General features: G+C 50.1%; 1 protein-coding gene across 3 annotated transcripts in view; it reads right to left on the minus strand.

The window, feature by feature from the left end:
• Nucleotides 1-815: 815 nt before the first annotated feature.
• LOC138795149 (adhesion G-protein coupled receptor F3-like) overlaps nucleotides 816-19,367 on the minus strand; it is a 33,995-nt gene continuing 15,443 nt past the window's right edge. The window contains exons 8-19 of one of the 3 annotated variants that reach the window (XM_069974126.1): nucleotides 12,330-12,378; nucleotides 10,455-10,601; nucleotides 8,779-8,952; nucleotides 8,352-8,570; nucleotides 7,670-7,885; nucleotides 6,020-6,160; nucleotides 5,700-5,893; nucleotides 4,944-5,135; nucleotides 3,061-4,440; nucleotides 2,776-2,817; nucleotides 2,580-2,666; nucleotides 816-972 (exon numbers count right to left, since the gene is read on the minus strand). In XM_069974126.1, the coding sequence (XP_069830227.1) occupies nucleotides 916-972; nucleotides 2,580-2,666; nucleotides 2,776-2,817; nucleotides 3,061-4,440; nucleotides 4,944-5,135; nucleotides 5,700-5,893; nucleotides 6,020-6,160; nucleotides 7,670-7,885; nucleotides 8,352-8,570; nucleotides 8,779-8,952; nucleotides 10,455-10,601; nucleotides 12,330-12,378 (2,898 nt within the window). In that variant the 3' untranslated portion in view covers nucleotides 816-915. Of the gene's footprint in view, nucleotides 973-2,579; nucleotides 2,667-2,775; nucleotides 2,818-3,060; nucleotides 4,441-4,943; nucleotides 5,136-5,699; nucleotides 5,894-6,019; nucleotides 6,161-7,669; nucleotides 7,886-8,351; nucleotides 8,571-8,766; nucleotides 8,953-10,454; nucleotides 10,602-12,329; nucleotides 12,379-19,367 lie in introns of all 3 variants that reach the window. The other 2 variants (XM_069974128.1, XM_069974127.1) reach the window with 2 other exon arrangements.

Genomic DNA, 19,367 nt, shown 5'->3' on the forward strand with positions numbered 1-19,367 from the left:
GGCGAGAAGCGTGCGGGGGTCAGGACAGGCAGGAGGCGAAAAGCGAGCGGGGGTCAGGACAGGCAGGGTGGGGGCAAGAAGCGTGCGGGGGTCAGGACAGGCAGGAGGCGAGAAGCGTGCGGAGGCAGGGGGCAGGCAGGGGGGTGGCGAGCGTGCTGAGGTAAGGACAGGCAGGGGGGTGACGAGCGTGCGGAGGTAAGGACAGGCAAGAGGCGAGAAGCGTGCGGAGGTAAGGACAGGCAGGGGGGTGACGAGCGTGCGGAGGTAAGGACAGGCAGGAGGCGAGAAGCGTGCGGAGGTAAGGACAGGCAGGGGGGGGTGGCGAGCGTGCTGAGGTAAGGACAGGCAGGGGGGGGTGATGAGCGTGCGGAGGTAAGGGCAGGCAGGGGGGTGACGAGCGTGCGGAGGTAAGGGCAGGCAGGGGGGTGATTGAGCGTGCGTAGGTAAGGACAGGCAGGGGGGTGACGAGCGTGCGGAGGTAAGGGCGGGCAACGAGCATGCGGAGGTCAGGACAGGCAGGGGGACTAGTACACCTATGCAGAGTTCTGGAATGACATGGATCTTATTATTCAAACCCAATGAAGAAGAATGAGCAGGGGATAGGAAGATGACCGGAGAGTTTAACGTCAAAAGCATAACCAGCATGCAGGGGATATTTGGGAATGTGGCCCCGAGCAGGGATAGACCTGCACGGCCAAGAACAGTGACCGATTGAGGATCCCACAGTCGGAGACTAGAAGGGTAGTGGGTGTGATTGGAGTAGAAGACATGATGTGGATGAGGGATAGTACAGGTAGTTTATTCTTCACAGATTTGCTATAATACGTGTACAGTGTTTATATGTAGCTTTCTCCTTCGGGACACAGATTCCATATTTTGCAGTAGTGTTGGTCACTTTGTCACGTGGCGGTGGCTCTAGCTGATATCGATTTGTCTGTAAGTCTCAGGAGCTTCTGGTTCACTGGTCTGCTCCTAGAATACAAGAATAGAAAGGTTATGGTTTTGTATGTAGCCGTTGCCAAGAGCGGTTTCTGCGTCACTTGTTTAGACATAAGACTTTATTCTGTGCTTTATCGGTCAGTCAGACTGTCCTGTTGTCCTGCACTGGGTGACCGCACTCTGTTACTTTGGCCAGTCATAGCTCAGGATCTCTGGAACACCGGCTCCTTCAGGACATCACATTTAGGTGAGAGTCCATTTTCCTATATGTGACAGAGACTTTGACTCCTTACCTTCATTTACAGCGACCATTATCTCAGGTTACGGCCATCACTATTGTTCTTTTTAAGACATTACAATTCAGTGTCAAACTGACAAAAAGTACGACAAAACGAACATTCGATGCCTGTAGTCACTAGAGTGCGTCCATCAAAAAGGAATATGAGCTTCATGGATCAGGCCCAGTCGCTGCCTCCTCTACGGAGGATCAGACTGAAGCTCATCATCGGCTGTTTCTCAAGAAGACCCAACGCATTGAAGGAAACCAAAGAGACCTCAAGTCCCAAATAGAATGTAGAGAGGCTGTGATTCTACAAGGGGGTCCAGAAGGATGTGGACGGTGACATCATGTTCATCACTCGGCCTCTGTACTGCATCACAATGGGTGGGAAAGAAGCAGTCAGTATGTCACAGACTCACCTAGCTATATAGAATACCGATGATGCCGATACTTTTGCTAGTCAGTGTCTGAGATTTTCCAGCATTTGCCTAAAGTCTGAAGGTTTCACTCTGTAGACTAAAATATTCATCCTGCTTCACCTGCGTTAGATCTCTGGGCCACCTGTTTATAACTTCCATGAACTGCACTTTGTTGGGATCCTATGCAGGGATGGGGAACCTTTGGTGGGATCCTATGCAGGGATGGGGAACCTTTGGTGGGATCCTATGCAGGGATGGGGAACCTTTGGTGGGATCCTATGCAGGGATGGGGAACCTTTGGTGGGCTCAAATGCAGGGATGGGGAACCTTTGGTGGGCTCAAATGCAGGGATGGGGAATCTTTGGCCCTCCAGCTGTTAAACGCTTTGGCTTTTCAGGCACGATGGGGATTGTAGTTTTGCAACAGTTGGAGGACCGAAGGTTCCCCATCACTGCCCTAGTGCAGATCTTTCATTGCATGGGACTGAGCTGCAATACTAGGTATACTAGTGCTGTGGTCCCATCGATCGGCTGATCAGCGACAGTGCCAGGGGTCAATCCCACCTCCATATCTGACATCGTTTTTGTAGTCCCTGGATATCTTTGGCCATGAAACTACTTATTGGTCAGTTAAACCTATGAAAATGGAGGAACTATATCCAAATGGAATTCCTAAGTGGATGGGCAAGAACTTCAGTCTCATCTCTATCGCTTTGATCCATTGTGATGATGAACAGAAAATAAAGTAGGACATTTGTGTCCTTGTCAAAATACTTCTGGACTCTGGACCAGATGATTAAATGTTGGAAGATCTTATAGCACAGAAAGGGGTAATCAATTAACAAAACTGACATGAAACTAGATGCCGTCAGTGAAGTCTGGAGCATCGTACTCTGACCTGAAGTTTGTGACAATAGTTGTAGCTGGTGATTGTTCTCTTACCACATTGTACGAGTTACATTCGCAGCAGTTCAGGCAGGAGAACAGAGCTAGGAACTTGAGGATCATTTTCCACAGAGCTTCCCGAATCTGAAACCATAAGAAACACTGAATGTCGGAGGACTTGCTGGTATATTTGAGAAACTTGACCTCAACCCATCAATGTACAACGTATCTGTGCAATATTGTTGTCACTTACTCTTTTGTCCAGGAGACAAACGATGATAAAGATGATCACACCCTGAAGAAGGAAGACCTGGTGTTAGCCGGAGAACTTACTAGACAAATACTGCAGTGCTTATGGTGGGGGGGTATACCTTCAAAATTCAACATCCAATGGAACATGGGAATAGTCCTAACAATGAGCTCTGTAGGCTTTGGATTCTTGGAATGATGCTATGTAGGGGATCATTTTTATGGCATTGTGGACTGGGGCTTTAGCTGATACTGCCTGGAGTAATATGACTGATTCTACCAACCTTACCTGGAAAGTATTTATGATCTCAAGGGCAGTATGAACGTCTTCGTGCACTTCATCTATCAGTGCTGCCGTCTCCAGAAACCATATTATCCCAAACACAGATGTTAAAATGGTGAGCCCCTTGGCCACCCAAGCTTTCCTGTCATCCTCCTCTTCTTCCAGCTCTATGGTGTTTGGAGGTTGGAAGGAATTCCAGATTATCGCACCAATCGGGAAGCAGTTCAGCACAACAATCAGAAGAACCGGCCCCGAAAAGGCAAAGACTGCTCCGTCTTCTTGATTGAGGAAGCAGCCTCCCTCCGTAATGTATCCTTCTTTGGGATAATCTATACCTATCGTCACACTGGCAACTATGAATGGACAGATATAGCCGATCCCAACCATGACTGAAATCACAGCAAGCCTGATGAGCTGGTAGGAAGAGAAGAGGAGCTCGTAGAGGAGAATGAGCCCCTGGATCTTCATCCAGAACATTGTGGCAAGATAGAAGTAGTGCTGGAAGAAGGCTGCGGAGATGCACAGCTTGTTGGCGTGGCTACTGTCTCTTATAAAGGTAGATCCTAAGAACCAGAGGTCTGCAATTAACATGGACAGGCTAATGTTGATCAAGGCGACTTGACGATAGAAGGTGATGTCGTCCTTAACCACCCACTTCCACTCTATGATGTAGATTATGAGGGAGATGAGTAGACTCAGAATGGACAAACTAACTCCAACCTGTCTGACGGTCTCCAAGATGTCGTCCTCGGAAACACCGAGTGACATCAAGACTGAGAAGGCCGCCACACGTCTGTATCTGCACACGACACTGTCATTTACATGGATTGTCCGGCATCCTTCTGCTGACCATCCTCCAGCTCCGTCAAATAGGCCATTGTCCCAAAATACACACTGGGCCATAGCAGTCCTGTTAGGGTTCTTTCTATGAGCGAAGATCATATCTAAATTGGCTTGGCTTCTGCTCTGGTTTCTGATCTTAATGGTGTTGACCAGAATATAATTCCCCACAATGTGTCCATGTCCTTTAACACTTTCTCCAATTCTCCGTGGGAGAATCTTAGTGAGGTTCTTAAGGAGCATATTTATCGCAGTAACATTATCACCGTTCCTCATATTCACATACTTTATGACCACAGAAATGCTGGAGTTTCCATTGAAGGATTTGTAGTACTTGGTCCATACCAAGGGGCTCAAGACCACAGTACTCATCTGGGCGTTAGGTCTGATGAACATGAAGGAGTTGGAATCTGGTTCAAAAAGTCTGGATATGTTTTCGACTGACTGTAGGAACATGGACCCCAGGATGGGTTGTCGGATAAGTGCTGGTGTCCAGAAGGTTTCCATATGAAAGTTGAGCAGCCGACTCCACACAGTAACAAGATCCTGCACAGAGAGAAGAAAACTAGTTTGAGGGTATCCAAAACTTTCAACAAAATTGATCCACGCATGCCATCAGCACAGTCTATGGCACAGACTTGTGTGGGGGTTACCTTCACCCTTACTTTGCCAGAGTTCCTAGCAGCCCACACATTCTATAATTTACTCCTAGCATTCGGATCATCCACTAACCCCCACAGCTGCTCCTTCTCCCCTCTCACAGCATACAGTCTCAGAGAAGCTGCATTATAGCTGCTTCTAATAGACAGTAGGAGATTGAAGTCATCCACCCAACCTTTCATACTTTTACCTACAAAACATGGGAAAGCCGCCTCTTCGCAGGTTTTTTGGGGTATAAGGGAACAAGAAGGCTATAAGCACAATATGTAACTACACTGTCTTTGGTGCACCGTATGTATGGTTCCCCGGTCCTCAAGGCTCCCCAATATCTAGATGGCTTTATTTTAGTAAATCTCATAATGAAGACGGAGTTTTGATGACCTCCTTACCGACATAGTAGCAGCATAAAGCTGTATGTTGCTCTCTACTGCTGTCATGGAGAGCACCTTTATGGTTTCCACCACGGTGATGATGTCTGCGGGGTCAGTGATGTAGTTCAGGCTTGGTGAGGTATAGTTCCTTAATCCCTGTATCATCTGAGGGATATCCGACTCTGGTGATCCCAGGCCGCCATTCAGCCTCTGATGGGAGAAATAATCACACAGTATATACATATAGAGGAGGTGCCCCCTGTTTCTGAGTTGTATCCTATACATGTGTCCACCCTCATCTTATCTAGTTATACATGTTGTTAGTATCTTATCACAGCAACTAGAGGCCATGATCTTCTCTAACAAAGTGTGAGCTATGCGAGGGGACACAAATGCCTCTGAGTGCCCTGATAACATGTTGGGATATTGAGGTAAGACTGTAATAAAGAATTCCTTTCCTTATCTAAGAGAAGGGTGAGGCTGGACACATCTGTATACTGGACTCCATTTGCAGGAAAAGCTAAATTTACAATTCTGTAGGCTTCCTACTCTTTGTAATACCACCCCCTGCTAATTCAGTGTCTGTTCGGATTAGGATTGCAGTACATTATGGGATTTCAGCTAAACTGTATATATGATAAAGCTGCAGTCATGCATGCAGCTCTGGATGTGGAGTATAATACAGGATATAAGTCAATATGTGATTTATAAAGTTTCTTAGCATTATATGGAGATGATTTCTATATAAATCAGATGAAGGATAGTTGGGCGGACCTGACTCTGCTCCAGAAGAGCCTGTAGCTTGATGTCCACACAAGAGGTTTGTGGTGTTGCCCACTGACCAGTCATCAAGCAGCTTCTGGTAATTTGTCCACTTTTACCGCTGGCACAGAGGATTTCAGCAGTGTATCCGGCTTTGGTCACCCTCCATCTATCATCTCTGTTATCGGCGCACACCCTCTCTGTGTCTGGAAAGGGAAATCGGAGGATACAAGAGGATAAACCGATCAGAAAGGATTCCCCGACATCCTGATAATCCAGACCTAAAGATGTAACAGGTCGTGGGAACTCCAAGAAAGACACAAATATCTCACCAGTAATAACACCAACGTGGACTCGAGACTCCACCACTGTGTCCAAGTCATCCCGGAAAATACATCTGTAATCCATGTCCTCCCCCGGGACATTACTGATAGAGAGCTGGTAACATAGCGACCTACCTCTGTATACCAGATCTACAGAAGAGAAACACATACAGATAATCATCCACCAGATCTATAGGGGTATTATTATAGTAGTATATTCCTGTATATAGGAGCAGTATTATATATAGTTATATTCTTGTATATAGGAGCAGTATTATAGTAGTATATTCCTGTATATAGGAGCAGTATTATATATAGTTATATTCTTGTATATAGGAGCAGTATTATAGTAGTATATTCCTGTATATAGGAGCAGTATTATATATAGTTATATTCTTGTATATAGGAGCAGTATTATAGTAGTATATTCCTGTATATAGGAGCAGTATTATAGTAGTATATTCCTGTATATAGGAGCAGTATTATAGTAGTTCTATCCCTGTATATAGGAGCAGTATTATAGTAGTTATATCCCTGTATATAGGAGGCAGTATTATAGTTGTTATATCCCTGTATATAGGAGCAGTATTATAGTAGTATATTCCTGTATATAGGAGCAGTATTATAGTAGTTATATCCCTGTATATAGGAGCAGTATTATAGTAGTATATTCCTGTATATAGGAGCAGTATTATAGTAGTTATATTCCTGTATATAGAAGCAGTATTATAGTAGTTATATTCTTGTATATAGGAGCAGTATTAAAGTAGTATATTCCTGTATATAGGAGCAGTATTATAGTAGTTATATTCCTGTATATAGGAGCAGTATTATAGTAGTTATATTCTTGTATATAGGAGCAGTATTAAAGTAGTATATTCCTGTATATAGGAGCAGTATTATAGTAGTTATATTCCTGTATATAGGAGCAGTATTATAGTAGTATATCCCTGTATATAGGAGCAGTATTATAGTAGTTATATTCTTGTATATAGGAGCAGTATTATAGTAGTTATATTCTTGTATATAGGAGCAGTATTAAAGTAGTATATTCCTGTATATAGGAGCAGTATTATAGTAGTTATATTCCTGTATATAGGAGCAGTATTATAGTAGTTATAACCAAGTCGGTAGAGAGCAGAGCCCGCACTAGAGGTGTATAAGGCTATACAGGTGGATAGGTATGTAGACAATATCCAGTGGACCTGGAGCTGGGGTGCAGCGGAGGAAAGAGAGACTATGTATGGCAAAAGCAGGTAGAAGCAGAAATCCAATGCACTCACCAGCAGATGCGGTCTTCAAAGGTTTATTGGATACAAATCACCATCGGGAGGGGAAGAGTGGAACAGGTGCGGGAGCGTAGGCAACACAACAGTTTCACGCCGCAGCGCTTTGTCAAGTTAGAGTAACTCTAACTCTAGAGTACTCTAACTTGACAAAGTGCTGCGGCGTGAAACTGTTGTGTTGCCTACACTCCCGCACCTGTTCCACTCTTCCCCTCCCGATGGTGATTTGTATCCAATAAACCTTTGAAGACCGCATCTGCTGGTGAGTGCATTGGATTTCTGCTTCCACCTGCTTTTGCCATTATAGTAGTTATATTCTTGTAAATAGGGGGCAGTATTATCGTAGTTATATTCTTGTATATAGGGGGCAGACCTGCTATGACATGGCCGGGCTCCCAGTATACATAGTATGATCGTCCATCATCTGGGATGCAGCACTCCACAGTGATCCCTGAGAACACAGTGAGGTTTTTCCAAAGAAAAATGTTGGGTGGATTTGAAGCAATATCCGAGGACCTGAGCGGGAACTCCACCATGTGACTTGCCTGCCAGTGTAAGCTTCGGTAATCGAATCTGCAGACGTAGAGTCCTGGGAGGCAAGAGGCAAGAATGTTATCTAGAACCAGAGGACAATGAAGGGTTTTCAACCTCTGCAAAGTGCTTCCTCGCTCTATTTATACTGTGATATAGCGTTATTTACCCACCACCTGCTAGTAATACCACCTGCCCACCAGAGATTGGGATGCTACCATCCATCAGAGGGAAAGCAGTGGAGATCAGTGACTGTGGATGGAGCTGCTGGCATCGGCAGGTAGTCACCAGGGATCGTACAACTAAACTACTAAGCATCATGAACTGTGTCCTCAGACCAATGGACACCAGAGACTCTGGAGCTAAACCCCCGGATACTGAGACTCTACAAGATTGATAAGTTTCTACATTCTATATAGTGACTTTTTTTTTTTTTTTAGAGGCAGCCATCACTATAGAAGACCACCTTCTGGGTAATTTTGTGTGATAAAAGTAACACCACAACTATGATAAAGTAGCAGTACCTCCCCAGTATCTGGCAATGTTCTTGATGCTCAGCGTTGACTTCCTGCTGGAGGTCTCCACCGTGGCTATAGAGCCATTGTGAACCTCCATGATGATATTCAACAACACGTTGACCAGGAACCACTGTATGTTGGTGACATCATCCACCGAGGAGAACTCCAGGACTACATTGCTCCCCACCATAGCTGGTTTGGGGGATAAGGTCACTTTACCTGGAGCTAAAGAAAGGAGAACAGAGCATATATGTATTATCAGACTTGTACTAAAGCTTAGAAGGAGAACGGTGACATCCCAGCGATGTCCACCCATATATCCACAGCCATAATCCATCGGCTTACTAACCTATCAGGCAGCATAGATACACATAAAGTAGGTTATTACTAAGGAATTGCAGGTAGCTATGTTATATATCACCCCATGACGCACGTGGTGGGGGCTCCTCGCAGTACACAGTGTTGCTTGCGTTCAGACTGGGACAGAAGCAGTACGATTCGATCTCCATTGGGATATAACACGATGTGTGGGATTTGCACTGCTCCATGTTAAACTGGAATCCGGGTTCGCACTGGCACTGCATGCTCCACTCTCTCTTGGTGCATTCTGATGGACACAATAAGACAAGTTAAGCAAATAACACAATGGTCGCTAATATGGTAACATTGGGTCACAAGCTGCAAAGTCACAACAATAGGATTCAATGTGACATGGACGTGAAAGAACATAACCTTCCTTTCCTCTATCCTTAGTAGTTCACCTCTGTTATAGTTATGTTCTTATACATCTTTGGCCATGACGTGAGCCCATGATGTCAGAGTGATGGAAATCTAAAGCCTCAAACAGCAACACCACCAGCTCCCGATCCTAGTCCCTCTTGTCTGTTTTCTGGTCAACATTTGGTGGAGGATGCGGGCAGCTGGTGCACCTTCTCTCGTATTCCCATGTTCACCCGCCCAGACTGTGTGCCTTCTATCTACTGGTCAGGGCAGCTGGGGCACCTTCTCTGGTAATCCCATGTCCACCCACCCTAACTGTGTGCCTTCTATCTACTGGTCAGGGCAGCTGGTGCATCTTCTCTGGTATTCCCATGTCCACCTGCCCAGACTGTGTGCCTTCTATCTACTGGTCAGTGCGGCTGGTGCACCTTATCTCGTATTCCCATGTCCACCTGCCCAGACTGTGTGCCTTCTATCTACTGGTCAGGGCAGCTGGTGCACCTTCTCTGGTATTCCCATGTTCACCCGCCCAGACTGTGTGCCTTCTATCTACTGGTCAGGGCAGCTGGTGCACCTTCTCTCGTATTCCCATGTCCACCTGCCCAGACTGTGTGCCTTCTATCTACTGGTCAGGGCAGCTGGTGCACCTTCTCTGGTATTCCCATGTTCACCCGCCCAGACTGTGTGCCTTCTATCTACTGGTCAGGGCAGCTGGTGCACCTTCTCTCGTATTCCCATGTCCACCCACCCTAACTGTGTGCCTTCTATCTACTGGTCAGGGCAGCTGGTGCACCTTCTCTCGTATTCCCATGTCCACCTGCCCAGACTGTGTGCCTTCTATCTACTGGTCAGGGCAGCTGGTGCACCTTCTCTGGTATTCCCATGTTCACCCGCCCAGACTGTGTGCCTTCTATCTACTGGTCAGGGCAGCTGGTGCACCTTCTCTCGTATTCCCATGTCCACCCACCCTAACTGTGTGCCTTCTATCTACTGGTCAGGGCAGCTGGTGCACCTTCTCTCGTATTCCCATGTCCACCTGCCCAGACTGTGTGCCTTCTATCTACTGGTCAGGGCAGCTGGTGCACCTTCTCTGGTATTCCCATGTTCACCCGCCCAGACTGTGTGCCTTCTATCTACTGGTCAGGGCAGCTGGTGCACCTTCTCTCGTATTCCCATGTCCACCTGCCCAGACTGTGTGCCTTCTATCTACTGGTCAGGGCAGCTGGTGCACCTTCTCTCGTATTCCCATGTCCACCCACCCTAACTGTGTGCCTTCTATCTACTGGTCAGGGCAGCTGGTGCACCTTCTCTCGTATTCCTATGTCCACCCGCCCTGACTGTGTGCCTTACATCTGCTGGTCAAGATAGTAGAACCAGTACGTCTCTGACCTGTGGTTGCCGCTATACTGGTGATTTCAGTCGATGGATCTTTAAATGGGAAATTCCCATTTGTCAAAAGGTTCTTCACGTTATTCAGATCGGCAGCGTCTTCATTCAGGGGGATGACTTGTATATACGCCATTCCAGTTAACCCACCTATAAGTAACAGGAGTCACATGACCATCATATGATATATATGTCCCTTTTGTATATATATATATGTTGCAGTGAAATGATAGATCAGGGATTTGATCAAATCCCGGAAAATAATGAAATGACCACGCCGTTCCATAATTTCCCTAGGGATTTGATCAAATCACTGACCCCTTTCAGGGAAATGACTGAATAAAGGATCGTGGAGTCGCCCGGCTCTATGTTTGGCAGTGGAGGCGGACGGAGGAGCAGAACGGCACACCTCCCCGGCAGGCATATGGCGGCGGGGGCGGACGGGAACTCCCGGCAGGCATATAGCGGCAGGGTGGACGGGGGAGCAGAGCGACACACCTCCCAGTAGGCGTATGGCGGTGGAGGGAGCGGACAGGCCAGGGGAGCAGGAGGCATGTAACGGGAAACGAGCAGAACGGGGAGCAGAGCGACACACCTCCCAGTAGGTGTACGGCGGCGGGGGCAGACGGGGAGCGGACAGGCCAGGGGAATGGAAGCGGCGGCAGCAGACAGCCGCTGTATGCTATGGGCTGCCCGGACAATCTAGCGATCACCCGGGCAGCCCCCCCCCCCCCCCCACCTCCCCACGGCCCCTGAGCTGTTTGCCAGCAGTACTCTCACCTGGACTTTCTTTTCCCGACTTCTTTGGCTAAAAAGCACTGGACTAGACAGGCTGCAGTGTTCTGGGGGAAGGATTTACAGTGCACGACTATAGATTTCATGTGGGGGGAGAAGAGGTGAGTGATGCGCTGACTTTGCAAGATGCTATCCAAGCAGAAAGGAAATCACAGCAACAGGTTACATCACAAAAAGCAGCCCTGGTCAGCAGCAGCTAGCAGCTAACCACTGTGGGTGATGGTGAAGGGATTACATTCAGGAGGCAGCACTGTGCTCATAGTAAGAAGTTTGTTATTGTTTTTTTTTTTTATATACAAGGGAGAGTTATTGAGAACATTGTAAGTGATGAGAGATGAGATGGCAGCCTTGATTTACCTTTCAGGCACAGTGATTAGGGGCAGACGGTCACCTGTGCAGCCGGGTTAGGAGCAGTGAAGGGGGCCGCCAGGCTCGGACTCCAGTAGGACCCTAGCTAGACTGGGCCCCCCACAGCGGTGTCACTTGCAGCTCCCAGTGGATCCTCCCAGGAGACGTCTCCTAATGAGCGTGCTGTGATTGACAGAGCGAGGAGCTATGTGATGCTTACATGGAGAAGGGGTGGTAACTACCAAGGGGGATGTCTAACATGGCGGGAGAGGGGGGGGGTCTATCTAACAGGACAAATGCCTCATATTGAGGATGCTATCTGGTACAGGGTCCCTACTATATTGGGGGATACTCCATACTGGGGGCTAACTGCCAGGGGGATTTCCTAATGTAAGATTACCTACAGGGGGGGATTACGTACGGATGGTGCCTACTGAGGAGGGGGATTACATACAGGGGGGGCCTACTGAGGAGGGGGATTACATACAGGGGGGGCCTACTGAGGAGGGGGGATTACATACAGGGGGGGCTTACTGAGGAGGGGGGATTACATACAGGGGGGGCCTACTGAGGAGGGGGATTCCCTACAGGGGGGACCTACTGAGGAGGGGGATTACCTACAGGAGGTAACACAGTGATCCCACTTCTAGATTCCATGATGTTGCCGCTATTACATTGCTCCCCCTGTAGTCGGCTTTGTACCCGGGTTCCCTCAGACATCATTTAGGCCGTTACCTGAGGATTTCCTTAGTCTCCTCTCAGGCGTCTTCCCAGTGATTTCCACCTGAAAAACAAAAAGTCAAAATTTTTTGGCCACATTAGCACCTGGGGGAGCCTTATATTCCTGTGCAATGTCCTCGGGCATCTGAGATCCCTAATGTAGCCCGGGTGCCAGGGTGGGGAGATGGCGGCCCCTTATACTCAGCGCTCAGCACATGTACAGATGGTGCAGGGGAGGAGAGGAGATGACGGCCCCTTATACCCAGCGCTCAGTACATGTACAGATGGTGCAGGGGAGGAGAGGAGATGACGGCTCCTTATACCCAGCGCTCAGTACATGTACAGATGGTGCAGGGGAGGAGAGGAGATGACGGCTCCTTATACCCAGCGCTCAGTACATGTACAGATGGTGCAGGGGAGGAGAGGAGATGACGGCTCCTTATACCCAGCGCTCAGTACATGTACAGATGGTGCAGGGGAGGAGAGGAGATGACGTGCCCCTTATACCCAGCGCTCAGTACATGTACAGATGGTGCAGGGGAGGAGAGGAGATGACGGCTCCTTATACCCAGCGCTCAGTACATGTACAGATGGTGCAGGGGAGGAGAGGAGATGACGGCTCCTTATACCCAGCGCTCAGTACATGTACAGATGGTGCAGGGGAGGAGAGGAGATGACGGCTCCTTATACCCAGCGCTCAGTACATGTACAGATGGTGCAGGGGAGGAGAGGAGATGACGGCCCCATATACCCAGCGCTCAGCACATGTACAGATGGTGCAGGGGAGGAGAGGAGATGACGGCCCCTTATACCCAGCGCTCAGCACATGTACAGATGGTGCAGGGGAGGAGAGGAGATGACGGCCCCTTATACCCAGCGCTCAGTACATGTAGAGATGGTGCAGGGGAGGAGAGGAGATGACGGCCCCTTATACCCAGCGCTCAGTACATGTACAGATGGTGCAGGGGAGGAGAGGAGATGACGGCCCCATATACCCAGCGCTCAGCACATGTACAGATGGTGCAGGGGAGGAGAGGAGATGACGGCCCCTTATACCCAGCGCTCAGCACATGTACAGATGGTGCAGGGGAGGAGAGGAGATGATAGCCCCTTATACCCAGCGCTCAGCACATGTACAGATGGTGCAGGGGAGGAGAGGAGATGACGGCGCCTTATACCCAGCGCTCAGCACATGTACAGATGGTGCAGGGGAGGAGAGGAGATGACGGCCCCTTATACCCAGCACTCAGCACATGTACAGATGGTGCAGGGGAGGAGAGGAGATGACAGCCCCTTATACCCAGCGCTCAGCACATGTACAGATGGTGCAGGGGAGGAGAGGAGATGACAGCCCCTTATACCCAGCGCTCAGCACATGTACAGATGGTGCAGGGGAGGAGAGGAGATGACGGCGCCTTATACCCAGCGCTCAGCACATGTACAGATGGTGCAGGGGAGGAGAGGAGATGACGGCGCCTTATACCCAGCGCTCAGCACATGTACAGATGGTGCAGGGGAGGAGAGGAGATGACGGCGCCTTATACCCAGCGCTCAGCACATGTACAGATGGTGCAGGGCAGGAGAGGAGATGACAGCCCCTTATACCCAGCACTCAGCACATGTACAGATGGTGCAGGGGAGGAGAGGAGATGACGGCGCCTTATACCCAGCGCTCAGCACATGTACAGATGGTGCAGGGGAGGAGAGGAGATGACGGCCCCTTATACCCAGCGCTCAGCACATGTACAGATGGTGCAGGGGAGGAGAGGAGATGACGGCCCCTTATACCCAGCGCTCAGCACATGTACAGATGGTGCAGGGGAGGAGAGGAGATGACGGCGCCTTATACCCAGCGCTCAGCACATGTACAGATGGTGCAGGGGAGGAGAGGAGATGACGGCGCCTTATACCCAGCGCTCAGCACATGTACAGATGGTGCAGGGCAGGAGAGGAGATGACAGCCCCATATACCCAGCGCTCAGCACATGTACAGATGGTGCAGGGCAGGAGAGGAGATGACGGCCCCATATACCCAGCGCTCAGCACATGTACAGATGGTGCAGGGGAGGAGAGGAGATGACGGCCCCTTATACCCAGCGCTCAGCACATGTACAGATGGTGCAGGGGAGGAGAAGAGATGACGGCCCCATATACCCAGCGCTCAGCACATGTACAGATGGTGCAGGGGAGGAGAGGAGATGACGGCCCCATATACCCAGCGCTCAGCACATGTACAGATGGTGCAGGGGAGGAGAGGAGATGACGGCGCCTTATACCCAGCGCTCAGCACATGTACAGATGGTGCAGGGCAGGAGAGGAGATGACAGCCCCATATACCCAGCGCTCAGCACATGTACAGATGGTGCCGGGCAGGAGAGGAGATGACAGCCCCATATACCCAGCGCTCAGCACATGTACAGATGGTGCAGGGGAGGAGAGGAGATGACGGCGCCTTATACCCAGCGCTCAGCACATGTACAGATGGTGCAGGGCAGGAGAGGAGATGACAGCCCCATATACCCAGCGCTCAGCACATGTACAGATGGTGCAGGGCAGGAGAGGAGATGACGGCCCCATATACCCAGCGCTCAGCACATGTACAGATGGTGCAGGGGAGGAGAGGAGATGACGGCCCCTTATACCCAGCGCTCAGCACATGTACAGATGGTGCAGGGGAGGAGAGGAGATGACGGCCCCATATACCCAGCGCTCAGCACATGTACAGATGGTGCAGGGGAGGAGAGGAGATGACGGCCCCATATACCCAGCGCTCAGCACATGTACAGATGGTGCAGGGGAGGAGAGGAGATGACGGCGCCTTATACCCAGCGCTCAGCACATGTACAGATGGTGCAGGGCAGGAGAGGAGATGACAGCCCCATATACCCAGCGCTCAGCACATGTACAGATGGTGCCGGGCAGGAGAGGAGATGACAGCCCCATATACCCAGCGCTCAGCACATGTACAGATGGTGCAGGGGAGGAGAGGAGATGACGGCCCCATATTCCCAGCGCTCAGCACATGTACAGATGGTGCAGGGGAGGAGAGGAGATGACGGCGCCTTATACCCAGCGCTCAGCACATGTACAGATGGTGCAGGGGAGGAGAGGAGATGACGGCCCCATATACCCAGCGCTCAGCACATGTACAGATGGTGCAGGGGAGGAGAGGAGAGGACGGCCCCTTATACCCAGCGCTCAGCACATATACAGATGGTGCAGGGGAGGAGAGGAGATGACGGCCCCATATACCCAGCGCTCAGCACATGTACAGATGGTGCAGGGCAGGAGAGGAGATGACAGCCCCTTATACCCAGCGCTCAGCACATGTACAGATGGTGCAGGGCAGGAGAGGAGATGACAGCCCCTTATACTCAGCGCTCAGCACATGTACAGATGGTGCAGGGGAGGAGAGGAGATGACGGCCCCTTATACCCAGCGCTCAGCACATGTACAGATGGTGCATGGGAGGAGAGGAGATGACGGCGCCTTATACCCAGCGCTCAGCACATGTACAGATGGTGCAGGGCAGGAGAGGAGATGACAGCCCCATATACCCAGCGCTCAGCACATGTACAGATGGTGCAGGGCAGGAGAGGAGATGACAGCCCCATATTCCCAGCGCTCAGCACATGTACAGATGGTGCAGGGGAGGAGAGGAGATGACGGCCTCTTATACCCAGCGCTCAGCACATGTACAGATGGTGCAGGGGAGGAGAAGAGTTGACGGCCCCATATACCCAGCGCTCAGCACATGTACAGATGGTGCAGGGGAGGAGAGGAGATGACGGCCCCATATACCCAGCGCTCAGCACATGTACAGATGGTGCAGGGGAGGAGAGGAGATGACGGCGCCTTATACCCAGCGCTCAGCACATGTACAGATGGTGCAGGGCAGGAGAGGAGATGACAGCCCCATATACCCAGCGCTCAGCACATGTACAGATGGTGCAGGGCAGGAGAGGAGATGACAGCCCCATATACCCAGCGCTCAGCACATGTACAGATGGTGCAGGGGAGGAGAGGAGATGACGGCCCGTTATACCCAGCGCTCAGCACATGTACAGATGGTGCAGGGGAGGAGAAGAAATGACGGCCCCTTATACCCAGCGCTCAGCACATGTACAGATGGTGCAGGGGAGGAGAGGAGATGACGGCCCCTTATACCCAGCGCTCAGCACATGTACAGATGGTGCAGGGGAGGAGAAGAAATGACGGCCCCTTATAGCCAGCGCTCAGTACATGTACAGATGGTGCTGGGGGTTAGAGGAGATGACAGCCCCATATACCCAGCGCTCAGTACATGTACAGATGGTGCAGGGGAGGAGAGGAGATGACGGCGCCTTATACCCAGCGCTCAGTACATGTACAGATGGTGCAGGGGAGGAGAGGAGATGACGGCCCCTTATACCCAGCGCTCAGCACATGTACAGATGGTGCAGGGGAGGAGAGGAGAGGACGGCCCCTTATACCCAGCGCTCAGCACATGCAGAGATGGTGCAGGGGAGGAGATGACGGCCCCTTATAGCCAGCGCTCAGTACATGTACAGATGGTGCAGGGGAGGAGAGGAGATGACGGCCCCTTATACCCAGCGCTCAGTACATGCAAAGACGGTGCAGGGGAGGAGAGGAGAGGACGGCCCTTATACCCAGGGCTCAGCACATGTACAGATGGTGCAGGGCAGGAGAGATGACGGCCTATATACCCAGCGCTCAGTACATGTACACATGGTGCAGGGGAGGAGAGGAGATGACGGCGCCTTATACCCAGCGCTCAGCACATGTACAGATGGTGCAGGGCAGGAGAGGAGATGACGGCCCCTTATACCCAGCGCTCAGCACATGTACAGATGGTGCAGGGGAGGAGAGGAGATGACGGCCCTTATAGCCAGCGCTCAGCACATGTACAGATGGTGCAGGGGAGGAGAGGAGATGACGGCCCCTTATACCCAGCGCTCAGCACATGTACAGATGTGCAGGGGAGGAGAGGAGATGACGGCCCTTATACCCAGCGCTCAGCAACTGTACAGATGGTGCAGGGCAGGAGAGGAGATGACGGCCCCTTATACCCAGCGCTCAGTACATGTAGAGATGGTGCAGGGGAGGAGAGGAGATGACGGCCCCTTATACCCAGCGCTCAGTACATGTACAGATGGTGCAGGGGAGGAGAGGAGATGACGGCCCTTATACCCAGCGCTCAGTACATGTACAGATGGTGCAGGGGAGGAGAGGAGATGACGGCCCCTTATACCCAGCGATCAGCACATGTACAGATGGTGCAGGGGAGGAGAGGAGATGACGGCCCTTATACCCAGCGCTCAGCACCTGTACAGATGGTGCAGGGGAGGAGAGGAGATGACGGCCCTTATACCCAGCGCTCAGTACATGTACAGATGGTGCAGGGGAGGAGAGGAGATGACGGCCCCTTATACCCAGCGCTCAGCACATGTACAGATGTGCAGGGGAGGAGAGGAGATGACGGCCCCTTATACCCAGCGCTCAGTACATGTACAGATGGTGCAGGGGAGGAGAGGAGATGACGGCCCCTTATACTCAGCGCTCAGCACATGTACAGATGGTGCAGGGGAGGAGAGGAGATGACGGCCCCTTATACTCAGCGCTCAGCACATGTACAGATGGTGCAGGGGAGGAGAGGAGATGACGGCCCCTTATACACACACATAACACACAGTTCCTTGACTTTGATTTACACCTGGGAAATTTCCAGAAACCGGAGACGACTTGTAACCTGCTGATCTGCGGCTGCTGAGGATTTGTATAAATCCTTTTTGTTTACTCCTCACTTCACATCCGAGGAGCATAAGACGTCATTTCCATATGCAAAACAGGTGAATCCCTGAGCTTCATGTATCACACAGGCCTGGTGACCGGCAGGAGGACTGCTCCAAGCTACACCTTCCCAAACTCTACCCCCCCCCCCCCCCCAACATTTTTTTTTATCTTCACTTTTTCTGCCCCTCCTTCCTTTCTCTCTTCTCCTCTAGACTCTTCTGTCTCCCTTTACACCGCCCCCTAGTGGTGGCTTATCTCACTCTGAGTACAGATAATGTAGTAGTCACCTGCAGTCCTATGTAACACCACAGATAACAGTGATATCTCTGAGTACAGATAATGTAGTAGTCACCTGCAGTCCTATGTAACACCACAGATAACAGTGATATCTCTGAGTACAGATAATGTAGTATGACACCTGCAGTCCTATGTAACACCACAGATAACAGTGATATCTCTGAGTACAGATAATGTAGTAGTTACCTGCAGTCCTATGTAACACCACAGATAACAGTGATATCTCTGAGTACAGATAATGTAGTTGTCACCTGCAGTCCTATGTAACACCACAGATAACACAGTGATATCTCTGAGTACAGATAATGTAGTAGATGTCACCTGCAGTCCTATGTAACACCACAGATAACACAGTGATATCTCTGAGTACAGATAATGTAGTAGATGTCCCCTGCAGTCCTATGTAACAGCACAGATAACACAGTGATATCCCTCTGAGTACAGATAATGTAGTAGCTGTCACCTGCAGTCCTATGTAACACCACAGATAACACAGTGATATCCCTGAGTACAGATAATGTAGTAGTCACCTGCAGTCCTATGTAACAGCACAGATAACACAGTGATATCTCTGAGTACAGATAATGTAGTAGTCACCTGCAGTCCTATGTAACACCACAGATAACAGTGATATCTCTGAGTACAGATAATGTAGTAGTCACATGCAGTCCTATGTAACAGCACAGATAACAGTGATATCTCTGAGTACAGATAATGTAGTAGTCCCCTGCAGTCCTATGTAACACCACAGATAACACAGTGATATCCCTGAGTACAGATAATGTAGTAGATGTCACCTGCAGTCCTATGTAACAGCACAGATAACACAGTGATATCTCTGAGTACAGATAATGTAGTAGTCACCTGCAGTCCTATGTAACAGCACAGATAACACAGTGATATCTCTGAGTACAGGTAATGTAGTAGCTGTCCCCTGCAGTCCTATGTAACAGCACAGATAAC

Source organism: Dendropsophus ebraccatus, chromosome 6 (assembly GCF_027789765.1).
Source record: "Dendropsophus ebraccatus isolate aDenEbr1 chromosome 6, aDenEbr1.pat, whole genome shotgun sequence".
Taxonomy (NCBI): domain Eukaryota; kingdom Metazoa; phylum Chordata; class Amphibia; order Anura; family Hylidae; genus Dendropsophus; species Dendropsophus ebraccatus.